Source organism: Apodemus sylvaticus, chromosome 1 (assembly GCF_947179515.1).
Source record: "Apodemus sylvaticus chromosome 1, mApoSyl1.1, whole genome shotgun sequence".
Lineage (NCBI taxonomy): Eukaryota > Metazoa > Chordata > Mammalia > Rodentia > Muridae > Apodemus > Apodemus sylvaticus.
In genome coordinates, this window is record NC_067472.1 from 52,453,739 (window position 1) to 52,465,949 (window position 12,211).

General features: G+C 49.0%; 1 protein-coding gene across 2 annotated transcripts; it reads right to left on the minus strand.

Moving 5' to 3' along the window:
- Nucleotides 1-614: 614 nt before the first annotated feature.
- On the minus strand, nucleotides 615-11,312 carry Prpf19 (pre-mRNA processing factor 19). 2 transcript variants are annotated; one of them, XM_052189777.1, is made up of 16 exons: nucleotides 11,067-11,312; nucleotides 8,891-9,040; nucleotides 8,655-8,731; nucleotides 7,516-7,714; nucleotides 7,359-7,432; nucleotides 7,204-7,266; nucleotides 6,423-6,464; nucleotides 6,250-6,324; nucleotides 5,892-5,967; nucleotides 5,621-5,730; nucleotides 3,830-3,985; nucleotides 3,559-3,628; nucleotides 3,268-3,353; nucleotides 2,870-3,040; nucleotides 2,627-2,732; nucleotides 615-1,123 (listed from the first exon to the last, which is right to left on the minus strand). In XM_052189777.1, exons 1-16 carry the CDS (start codon nucleotides 11,083-11,085, stop codon nucleotides 1,026-1,028), a joined length of 1,572 nt encoding a protein of 523 aa, XP_052045737.1. In that variant the 5' UTR covers nucleotides 11,086-11,312; the 3' UTR covers nucleotides 615-1,025. The 2 variants fall into 2 exon arrangements, with proteins under 2 accessions (XP_052045737.1, XP_052045738.1); XM_052189778.1 differs by having other exon boundaries at nucleotides 7,516-7,657; nucleotides 11,067-11,311.
- Nucleotides 11,313-12,211: the final 899 nt, after the last annotated feature.

A 12,211-nucleotide genomic window follows, 5' to 3' on the forward strand; every position in this document is an offset into this window, starting at 1 on the left:
TGCCAACGTTCCATTGCCCTACGAGGGCACTAGGGACACCCTGGGCACAGCCGCATGTACCTCCTCCTGCCCACACCTCACTTATCTCAACCTCAGAACCTTCTTTCCTTCTAGCTACCTCCTCCTCTCCTCCAGTCCCGGGTGACTTCCAAATGTCGAGCAGCCACAGGAGCCCAGTCATCCCCTCCTGTTTTATCATCTAAGGTTTTATTTACTGTGTACTAGCTGTCTGCCCTGGGAACAGCTCGACTTCAACAGACTAGCTGCCAGTCAAGAAAATCTCCCAGGTCAAGCCAGTGAGGAATCAGTGTCTATCATCTCCCACCCTTAGCGATCCACTCACAGCAACCATCAGCCAGGCTAATCTAGCTCCTCACTACCGACCAGGCTTTAAGAGAAGCCAGGCCAGGGAGCAAGCCCGGCACAGGAGACAGGCACTGGGAACAAGGCCAAGGCCTTCGGGAGGGAGCATGGAGGCTTGTGACAGATGCGTTTCGGCTTTCCCTTCACTTCCACTGCAGGGGAGGCTTCCTGGCAGCCCGTGTCCCCCACCATGCTCCCTCTCCCGTGACCTTCCCAAATCAGGGTTTCTGGCAGACAGACACAAGAAGCTGTTTACTGTGTAGCTTTTTTTTTTAATGAAACTAGATCGCTGCTTACAAAAACCTGCAAGAGCCCTCCTGCCCCTCCCCTTCACAGTTCCCTTGGCTCGCCTCCCTGTCTCAGAAGAGCTGAGACAGAGCGGGCACGGAACAGCTGCCACCACTGGGGGAGGTGCTGGACTCCGACTCTGAGCATTTTACAGGGTGACAGTTCCTCCATGTCCGTTCCCTGGGGCCCAAAGGCTGCATGGATAGCAGTGTTCTATGTGCCCTGGCTCAGACCATCGTCCAGACCAGAATGAAATGATGTGAATGTCCCCCCCACCAGACCTCCCTCTCCTCCTAAAGTCCCACCCCCACCCCCACCCTCTAACTCTAACCCACTACTGAGATGAGGCCCAGAACTGTGAGAAGGCATAGGGCCTACAGACTGTAGAATTTGAGGCTCCTGTCCATGCCGGTTGAAGCGATGAACTTGGCGTGGTGCCCAAAGGCCACCCCAGTGGTCAGGCCACTATGCTCTGAAGAGAGAAGAAAGGGAAGTGTGAGAAGGCTGTTCCTTCTTCAGGGCTCAACAATGATTTTTTTTGAATAGCATGCTTTTGGCACAAACCCAGACGGTAAGGGTAGACTGCACTATATGACAATCCCCTCCACAGCAAGACTGCGCATTCCTCATCTTTAGCCAGCACTCAGCGCCTGGCAGGAAGCAGCACTCTTTGTTGATAAGGTGAATGAACATTGGAATACCAATCCCCCTCTCACCTGAGCTTTTTGGGCAAGAGTACTTCAGTCTGGCAGAAAATCTTGGTCTATATGTTTAGTTTTAGCTCAGTGTTTGGACCTGGAATAGTCCATTAGCCTGTTCTAGCTCATAGGTTGAAGTTCAGGGCTCACAGCATAGAGCTAGATCTGGAATCGACAAAGCTGCACTGTCCTCTTCACGGAACTCAGAGAGCTGGAGAACATGGACAGCTCCTTCCAGACAGGACAACACCTGGAGCTCCCTAGCTCCCCAGATAAAGCCCCCTTGCACTCCCAGCTGGCCCAAACTCAAGGTGATCCTCACGCTTCAGCAGCTAAGTGTTGGGGTTACACATGCAGCAAGATCCCACCGTAAAGATGAAGCTGAAGCCACCCAGGCCACGGGTGACTCGGGGTGAGGAACGCGCTTGCTCAGCGCTGTCAGCCTCGGCCTTTGCTTCACTAATTCTAGTTGCCCGTTAAGTAAGTGTTTGTGTTGGGGCCTGAACACCTGCTACTGTGGGAAAGGCCCTGAATTCCATCCCCATACAAAGCAAAGCAGACATATTTAACCTCCTTCCATCTCTCCTCCAAACCTCATTTATAAGCTCCATGACTCACCCAGGATACACCCCAAAAAAGGTTCACAAAAAAAAAAAAAATACGCCAGGCATGGGGGTGCATGCCCTTAATCCCAGCACTCAGGACACAGAGGCAGCAGATCTCTGTGAATTTGAGGCCAACCTGATCTAGAGTGAGTTCCAGGACAGCCAGCCCTTGTTATACTGAGAAACCCTGTCTCTAAAAGCTAAAATAAATAAATAAAAACTTCATTACTGCTCAGCCTGGTTCTTATTCATTAATCAAGACCCAATACCAAATGTACCATGGACACTTCTAACTTATGCACTTTCATGTAAACCCTCAAAATCCCTACTAAGTGGCTTCATTTATTCCAATTTTCCTGGATCATCAGAGATTACAGTTTGGTCCTCTCAACACACAACTGGGGAAAGGCCAGCAAATAACAATAGTCACAGCCAAACAGACTCCCAAGTACTTTTTCTAGGCCACAATGCCCTACTGCCCCTAGCCCTAAGTAGAAGCTGCTGGGTGGGGGTGGGGTGAGGGCTCAGCGATAGAAACCTGGGCTGTGTTCTAGTCCCATGACAGCAAAAGGAGAGGGAACGGACAGGCATGTCTATGCCAAACCCAGAGCTTTATCCCACTTCTCTCCAGAGCAGACACCCAAGGCCCTGGGAAGCCACAGGCAGCCCTACCTGTAAAGTGAAGAATTTCTGTCCACTGTTTGCAGATGTAGATCTGGACATCGGTACCCCCCAGCGCCAGGTAGGTACCGCTCTGGTCAAAGATTAGGGACTTCACCTGCCAAACCCCAAAGAGAGGCAATTACACAAATGACCAGAAGACACAAACAACTGGGAACAAACAGAAGCAGCTTACATGAACTCAGAAACTACAGCTGAGTAAGGAGAAACAACTGAGACTGGGGAGGAGCACACCTCAAAGTTGTTGTCCAGCTGCAATGTCTTGAAGTTCTTCAACTTGCGTAAGTCCCAGAGCTTAACTGAGGAGTCATCAGCTGCCGTGGCCAAGTAGTACCCATTCTCAGAGAAGGCGATGCTGGTAATGGGGCCAGAGTGGCCAGGGAAGTTGGCCACATTGGTACGCTCCTACAGGTGGGGTTGGGCAATAAAATAACATTCCCTGGTTAAGTCAGGAAAAACACAGGGCTTCCAAACTCCTATTCTGAGATGTCCTACACACCACAGTTCCTTGGCCACACTCATCCACACAGAGCCAGACTCTCCTCTCCAGACCTGAGATACTGTAGGGCCCGCCTTCATAGTTCACTACTTCCTTCTCCCTCTGGGCCCCTTATGAGGCCTGCATGTCCTACCTTCAAGTCCCAGATCTTGATCTGGGAGTCCATGGTTCCTGTTCCAAAGATGAGCCCATCAGGGTGGAACTGTGCACAGGTAAGGGCTGAGGGAAGAGGAGAGGGATCTGTAGTCAGGAGTCTGCAGGAAGGTGAGAGCTCTGCATTCCTCACTGTGCCCAGTACAAGCACTATACTGGTGCCAGTGGGAAACAAAGCCTCCAGAACACACAAGCAAATGACTAAATGAAACACACTGACAAACTACAAATAAAAGAGCTCAGTGCCTCTATGGCCGCTATGGCCACTTACAGCAGCCAGAAGTCTCATCCGTCACCTTAGTGAGCACACGCCCTGTCTGGATGTCAGAGAAGGCCCAGTACTGGAAATGAGACAAAAAAGCCAATGAGAAAGTGGGTCTGGTGGCCTTCACGAGACCCTGCTTCAGTATCCACTTACAGAGTTAGTTTCCACAAAGAAGAAACATTTCCAGAACTCTGGGAACCTGGTTACCCCCAGAAAGATGGTCCCTCCTCCCAGGATGAGAAAGCAGTCCCTTCAGGGCCCCCTGGCTGTGATGCACCTGATCATCAGAGGAGCTCAGGAGATAGTCTCCAGTAGCATGGAGACTGAGGCCTGTCACCGCACTCTCATGGGCCCGAACAACCTGGACACAAGAAGTGTTTGGGACCGACCAAATCCTGATAGTAGCATCAGGGGACGCAGAAAATACCAGTTCCTGAAAGGAAAAAGAGCAAGAATCAGAGTCCAAGAGGTGAGATGCATTAGAATACTCTTCTCCAGAGTGATGAGGACAGCCTCAACTGCCTGCAACTGCTCCTAGCCCAGGCCTGCCTGTAACCATCTATCTAAACAACAAAGCCTAAGAAAGCCAAAAAAAAAAAAAAAAAAAAAAAAAAAAAACCATGCTGCTGAAATGGTCATCGCTAGGCCAAGTGAGATTTTCACTACTTATAGGACAAAGAACAACTGCATCAGAGAGCTATCTGGGGCCCATTTTCAGACTGGGTGATATGGCTAGTGCAACTGAGGGGCTAGAGTCAGGTGCCACCCACAGCTGAAGACGACTGTACTAGATGGCCCAGATCGGAGCAGCACTGAGCCATAGGGTCATGGGCTGATGCTTCTTCCACTTAGATCAGGGCAAGTTGATTATCCAAAAGACTTGGGGCAGAAAGAACTTATTTAGTGTCCCTAACAAACAAATTATTTCAACTAGTTAGGATAGCAACAGCTAAAAGATAAAAGCAACTATCCTCTTTCATTAACACATTTTCATAAAAGTCAAATGTAGCCCTAATATCAAATAAACAGGAAAATAGTGCTTTCACTTATAAGTAAGTTTTTCAGTTTGTCACAGTTGTGATGGTTTGAATAATGGACCCCATAGGCTTATACTTAGTCACCAAAAGTGGCACTATTTGAAAGGATTAGAAGGTATGCCCCTTTCGGAGGAAGCATGTCACCTATGTTTGTCTGTGTGTGTGCACATGTATCTGTCGATCTGCCTCCTTTCAGATCAGGACACAGCTCTGAGCTACTGTTAGTGCCATACTTCCCACCACACTCCCTGCCGTAATAATGGACTGACCCTCTGAACAACTTTTAAAGAGAAAGCATTTAAGTTGCCATGGTCAGCGAGGCGGTGGTGGCGCATGCCTGTAATCCCAGCACTCTGGGAGGCAGAAGCAGGCGGATTTCTGAGTTCGAGGCCAGCCTGGTCTATAGAGTGAGTTCCAGGACAGTCAGAACAGAGAAACCCTGTCTCGAAAAACCCAAATCCAAAAAACCAAAAAAAAAAAAAAGTTGCCATGGTCATGGCTGTCTATCTGCAGCAATAGAACAGTGACTAAAACATACATACTCCTTTATTTCTCAGTTTCCTAACACCTGAAGAGAAAGACGAACTGGGAGGCACTGCTCCAGTACCCGAGGCAGCAGCACACCAAGCCACTGGATTCTTGGCTCAAATCTTATGAAGCCATTAATCTTGTCTAATAAGCTACCTTTATCCTCTAAACCAAGGGTTCTCATTTATTTGAAGTCACACTACTTTCAACAGTCAACGTTAAATTTTGAGCCTGACCCCGTAGGGCCATGGGAACAAGCACCTGACAGTCAGAACTGCATGGAGCTGTGTCCTCTGAAGTTATCTATAAACACTCTAGGGTGTTTATTTGTTGGTGGCATTTAGTTTCTCCCCTGGTTTGAGAGCCACTGTTTTGCAGGTCATCAGACCATCAATCAATGTCTGCTTCACCAAAACACTAGAGGTTGGACAATTAGTTCTGAGACTCAAAACCACTGGAGCTGGACTTAGAAAACGACAAGGGTGATTTCGAGAGTGCCTTACCTGAGAAGGATGAAACACCACACTGGTGACCTTCTTGGTATGGCCTTTGAGAGTGGCCAGGATTTGCTCAGTACTCTTATCAAAGACAACAACATTTTTATCTGCCCCACCTGGAGAAGATCCAAAGAAGTCAAAAATGAGGCAGGCCTTTAAGTGCCCTCAGGTATAGGAGGTCTTTCTATCCTTAAATCCATGCAGATGGCCAAGGGCTTACACCGTCCCTGGGTCCTGCCATCCCCTATCTTGGCTGTCAGGCCAGGCCTCGACTCACCAGTGAGAACCTTGTTGGTGTCTGAAGGACACAGGTCCAGAGCAAGGATCCCAGGGATGCTGGCACTGTGCAGCCCCTTAAGATGCAGAGAGCCACAGGAGACCCAGTCACAGCCAAACCCACGCCACACAGCTCCGCCACTCCCCTCCCACACCCCTCATATTCCTCCCCAGGCAGGAAACAAGAGAGATTTCTATCCCTTCTCCATCCAGCTTAGCTGGCTGCCTGGATGCACCAATTCCCCCACTGCAAGGCAGGACAGCAGAGCAGCCAAGGCGAGACAACTTCTAGGGACCTGAATAGCATTTCCCTTGACTCCTCAGGCTGGGCCACCTTAGGCCGACCTTCAGCCACTTACCACATGGGAAGCCACCTGCCGGTACTTGCTGAGCTCTTCAGGTTTCACCAGTTCCTCAGGGACAGTCTTCCCTCTCTAAGAAAACAAAAAGCCCCCAAAGAGCAGCAATGAAAGCAGGCTTCAACTAGCCCTTTCTCCAAGACGGCGAGTGTTCACAGCAGGCAGCAACTCACCTTCTTACGCTCCGTGGTTAGCACAGTGGCCTTGTCTTGAAGCTGTGGAGAACATAATTTTGTGAGAAAAATAACTTTGCAAGGACAAAGCACACTGGGCGCTAGTCATACCTGGTATCATAAGAATCATCAAAAACATGCTATCTGCCAAGCTATAGGATAAAAGCTGACATATTTCCACCCTGATCTTATAAGGTGAGGTATCTATGACTTTATGGTACAGCTGAGAAAACTGAACATCAATAGAACAGAGGGGGTAGGGAAAGGAACGAGGTTGTAGAGCTCTGGGACCAGGCCTAGGCTGCTACTGTGAGAGCTCAGATGAGCTGCTCACTCCGGTAGACCCACACATGAAGCCTACACTCAACAGAACCCTGAGTCATGGTCTGGAAGCTCGCTCTGCCTCTTCTCTGCTGTCTGACTTGCCACTTCAGACTCCTCATCAAGATAAAGATACAATATTCTAATGCAAAACCTTCAAAATCTGTAACGAAACTGCTTAATATCAACAAAGATCGTAATAACTCCAAGAGCTAAAATCTGCCCTATCAGTAATTAAATTTTTCCCACGACAAACCTGTGAAGTACACGCACCTCATTCTATTCAGAAGTCAGGGAAATTAGACAAAGAAAGCCAATCTAAAGTAAGCCTCATCAGAAAGCTCTCGACTGGCAGTACCGGCCCCCCCCCACACTGCCCTCCATGAGACTCTTACGGGCCCCCAATGCCTATGGTACAAAGGGAGGAACTGCGGTCCCATCAGAGGAGCACACCACTCACCTTCTGGATAATCTCAGGGGTCATTCCCACAAGTTCACCCAAATCCATGGGCTCTCCTGCACCCTGGAGAAAAGAAAGGGAGAGTGGGAGGGGCTCACAATATCAAAAACATCTCTGTAAGGGACAGCTACTGGGGTCTGGAAGGGAACACTTACCACAACACTGGGCTGTGAGCTTGGCACAGCCTGAGGTACAATAAGACCAGCCTGTGGTTTCAGAGTAGCCAGAGCTGAGAGAAAAGATGATGTTAGAAATGGGACATTACAAAGCAGGGCCAGCAGAAGGTGGGGAGCAGCAGGGAATACGAGAGACCTTCTCGAGCAGCAGTGACTTCCTTGGTGAGCCGGGCAATGACTCGGCAGGCAGCATCGTGCTGGTACAGAGCATGGGACAGCTCCTGGCGGGTGGTCTGCAGTTGCTGGCGAAGAGTGAAGCTGTGCAGCATGACTGCATCCTGGGAGAGGGTAGGCCACTGTGAGGACTGGGGGAGAGCCGGAGAATTCGGCCAACCCTAGAGAAGAGGATACCACCTCCTATTCTACACTGAAACCAACCTGAGCTACTTAGAGACCCAAGCCATCATCCAAGTGACCCTGGATGCCCTGTACGGCATTCAGGCTCCTACCCCACAGCACGCCCTGGACACACACAGAGTGAATTAGCTCCTTCCCACCCCCACCTTTGCTATCCACCCGCAAATCATAGGTGTTAATGTCATCACCTCTCTGAAAGGAAATAATTACACTGCTATGGCTCTTTACTGGCTACCCTCAGCAAATGCAGAGCCCAGGAATGAAAAAGAGTCTCTGGTGTCACAAGGCAAATATGTTCATTGTATTCTACTTCTTACAGAATCAAGATAGACAGGACTAATGAGTGTCCTGGAGTCAGGAAGTCAAGCCTCACAGACTGAGCAGTGCGTCGTAAGTCACAATGGCTGACAGTGGAGAAAACCTTGTACTGCTCCTCACAAATGAAATAAGGCTGGCACAAATTGAGGGGCTGCTCAGGGGTGCAGGGATTACATTAATCTGTGTTCATAACCCCCACTAGAATCAGACCTGGTGGTTGGCACTTATAATCCTAGCACTAGAAGGCTGAGGCAAACAGAGCACAAGTTTCAGACCAATCAAGCCACAAAGTTCTATTTCAAGACAATAAGAGGGCCTGCAGAGAGTTGAGAGAGCCCAGGAATTAAGAGCACTTGCTGTTCTTCCAGAGGACCTAGGTTCGAGTCCCAAAACCCACAAGTGTTTAACTGCAGTTCCAAGGCATCATACGCCCTCTCCCTGCCTCCCAAGCACCAGACATGTAAGTAATACACAGTCATACATGCAAGCAAAAGACCCATACACAGAAAAGAGAAGAAAGTTAAAAGAAAGAAGGAGGGCGGCCCCATCTTTCCAATCCCCAGGCCCTAGTGCAGAGTGCATTCCTTTCACAGAACTCACCCACTCATCCTGCAAGGCTTTCAGAATGGCTGGGATGCTGGTGGCAGAGGGAGGCTTGGGCCGGATTGGGTGAGCAACTGCCAAGAGAGGCAGCAAAATAGGTATGAAAAACTAGATCCCAGGGAACTCTTCCCCGCCCCACTCACAGCCACCATCTTCCCCACGAGACTAGCTCCGCCTCCCACTCTTGAAGGCTGAGCTGAGGCGGCCTTCGACTGAGGCTCTTGGGCAGGCACCTTTGATGTCAATGAGCTGCTCCTCAGAGAGAGGCTGGTTGTTGATAGGATCTGTGCCATTCTCTGCAATGTACTTCTCAATGAGTCGTCGCTCATACACATGATTAGAGACAGGGGACACGCACGGGTGCTCTGGCACTTCATTGGAGACTACAGAGAAAGACAGGTAGTGAGCACAGGACAAAAGGAGACTTGGGCTAGAGGAGATCCTTCATTGTGTTAGCCAACAAGACCCTGTCCTCACAGTCAGCTAGCAGGAAGCAGGGTCTGTGACAGCAAGCCTGCCTGAACTTGGTCCTAACAATGCTTGCCCACTACTTAGCTTAGCTAGATTCTAAAAACCAATAAATAATAACTGCCCAGATCCTATGTGCCAGTACTGTACAGAGTGGTGAGTCCTGCCATCTCATTTTTGAACCCAGATGACTAGGCACATGACAGAGAAGTACATACAACACAACTCAAACCTCTGTCATTCATCTGAAGCCCTAGACGGATCAACAGGAGAAATTGTGAAGTAACGTGACAAGCACTGATAAATTAAAAACAAACGAACAAACAAAAACTTTCCATAGTTCAGCTACTGCGTGCCAAGCAAGATTCTATTCTAAGCGCTTGACAGACCAGTCTGTGTCCCTTGAAGATGGCCGTTACAGCTGTCACTGACCTCCAGGACAATGCAGACACTAGATAAACATCAGAACTGGGTAAATGACTGCAAAAGTCCTGGGGCCCAGAAAAGAATATCCCAAAGTATGGAGCCCTGGGCATGTTCAACTACCAAAATAAAAAAATAAAAAGAAATCAAGGCCCCCACAGCAGGCTCAGAACCAAGGTCTCTCTGACCTTCTCAGACCCTCGTTTCTCTACCCTCCCCTAAATAGGGACAACTGGTTCATTTTAGCAGACAAATGGAAACTACCTCCACATCAGGCTCTTTTGAAGGTTGCTCTAAGATAGCAACTTATCACATCACAAAACAGCTCTTATTCACCATGTAATTCTATTCACCCTCCCATAAGTCGTGAGTCACCATCCTAAGGCCTCAGGTTCTATTCTTCTCTATGGCTTCCCCTAGAATCACCTATTTTTGCAGGACTCCCACGCATATGTAATTAACTATGGATCTATTCCATATTTAAAATCCATATTTTCTATATGGCTTTCCAGGCCAATTCTCTTGGTTTATCTCACTACTCAACGACTGAAGCTTTCTGGGAGCTTTCTCTCATCTACCAGGGGGGTGATAGCCCTGGGCATGTAAGAGTGTTGTCTCAAAAATGAAAAGAAGACAAATCGTTCCTAAATACTTTGCAAACTGCAATTTATTCGGTATGAGATTTCCTTTTCTGTTTGTCATTTCCCTCCGTCTTTTCTCTCTTTGAGCTAATGGCAACGTTCTGAGAGGGAAATCGAGAGGGCGAGGAAACTAGTAATGTGGTAAACAATATGGGAGAACACCCGCAATGCCGTAATACAACACCCAAAGACAAGCCAGCATACTGCATGGGAAAACCATGAATCCAGGCTCAAAGAGCCGAGCTCCACCGCTTAGCTTCGTCGCACACCCCTGGATAAACCCATTCTTCAAGACTTCCGACACCCTCTGTAACTCACGGATCTTTATTTCCCTTCAGATAATTTTAAGCATAAAATGAGATCACCGTTTGGAAATGCATCGTAAATCAATACAGGTTTCCTAAACATTCGCTGTTTTCATTAGTCATACTGCGCGAGGCTAGAAGCCAGACACCTGGCTTCCAGCCCTGTCTCGAAGTCAGTGCGTGATCTCTGCAAATCGGAAACTCCGATTCCTAAGGGAGGTTTCCCAAGCAATACCCACTGCAATGCTTTCAATTTTGCAGATGGGGAAACTGAGGCCCAAATCCGCTAGAGCCCAGATCACAATTGGAGGCGGATCCTGGACACGTCCTCGGGTTTTTGACACCAAGAGCTGTTTTTCACTGCACCAGCTCCTCCCCCCACTTCTGCTCAGGCCTGTCTCTGCTCTGTAAAACGACGCTGGTTTCAAAAGACCCCTGGGACAGTCATTCTTTCCAGCTACGCGAATTGCGCAGCACTGCGCAAATGCACCCTGCAAGCACGGCCGGGGGCTCCAGGGCCCGCGCCAGAGCGGCCGCACACGCTCCCGCCTCCCGCCGCAGCCAGCACTCACTCGAGCAGATCAGGGACATGGCGCCGTAGTAGCGCTGCTGCCAGTCGCCTCACAGAGGGTTCCCGGACTAGCTCTGCAGCCTCCGCGGGCCACTTCCGGTCCCCCGCCGCTTCCGGAGCGCTCGGACACGGGTAGACAGCTGCCCGGCGTGGCGATGCTCGCACAACTGCTTCACGTGGGGAGGTGGCCGGTGGCGCGCCTCAGCCTTCTGCAGCTAACGGAAACTGCCCTTTCCCAGCATGCAACCGAGCAGGAAAAGGCCCGCCTCGAAACACTCGGCTGTTTCCGCATTGGCTCGGCTCCTTCCGGCGAGCTCTCCAAGAGACCTGAGGCGGGAAGGAGAGCAGAAACTACATTTCCCATGAGGCTGCGGGAATCTTAAACCTTAGAATCGGGCCAGAGCTTTTTTTTTTTTTTTTTTTTTTTTTTAAGATGGAGCTGCTGTCACTAGTCTTTGAAATGTTCGTGTGCAGGACAGATTTCTCAGGAGCTTGTAAAAATGCAGATTTCTAGGGTCTGCCTTAGGCATGATTCTGAGGCCTGTGTTCCTTGGCTGCCTTTTGAGAAACAATGTGACCCTGTTAATAAAGCACAAATGAATAAAGAAACTAACACTGCCTAGGTTTTGTCTCTATTGTTGCTCTGGTAATTTGGGGAAGTCACTGGCTTCGTTGCCTGTTACATTTTAAATATAGTCTGTTTTCTAAACTGGAGGGAATGTAGTTCCCAGCCTCTTGTGTGAATATTTAAGAGAATGGAATGTTGATGGGTGTGTTTCACAAGTCTTTAAACACAGGCATTGGGCTGCAGAGGCAGGCAGATCTCTGAGTTCAAGTCCAGCCTGGTCTATATAGTGAGTTCCAATCCAGGGCAGTCAGGGCTGGGTAGAGAGAACATGTCAATAAACAAACCAACCAACCAACCAACAAACAGTAAGAGTGGAAAGTTAACACGACTATGGTGTTGTTCTGTGGTTATGCTTTAGTTTTTTGAGACAGGGTTTTTTGTTTTGTTTTGTTTTGTTTGTTTGTTTATTTTTGTGTAGCCCTGACTGTCCTGGCTAACCTCAAACTCAAAGAGCTTCCTGTCTCTGCCTTTTGATTGCGGAAATCAAAAGTGTGAGTCATTACTATCTAGCTATCTAG

What these genes read in the sequence shown, in the direction of transcription:
- Prpf19 (XM_052189777.1), bottom strand. An exon ending in GCAGCTCATTGACATCAAAG is followed by an intron (nt 8,732 to 8,890) that starts GTGCCTGCCCAA and finishes CTCTCTTGGCAG; the next exon opens with TTGCTCACCCAATCCGGCCC. An exon ending in TGGTGTTTCATCCTTCTCAG is followed by an intron (nt 3,986 to 5,620) that starts GTAAGGCACTCT and finishes TTTTCCTTTCAG; the next exon opens with GAACTGGTATTTTCTGCGTC.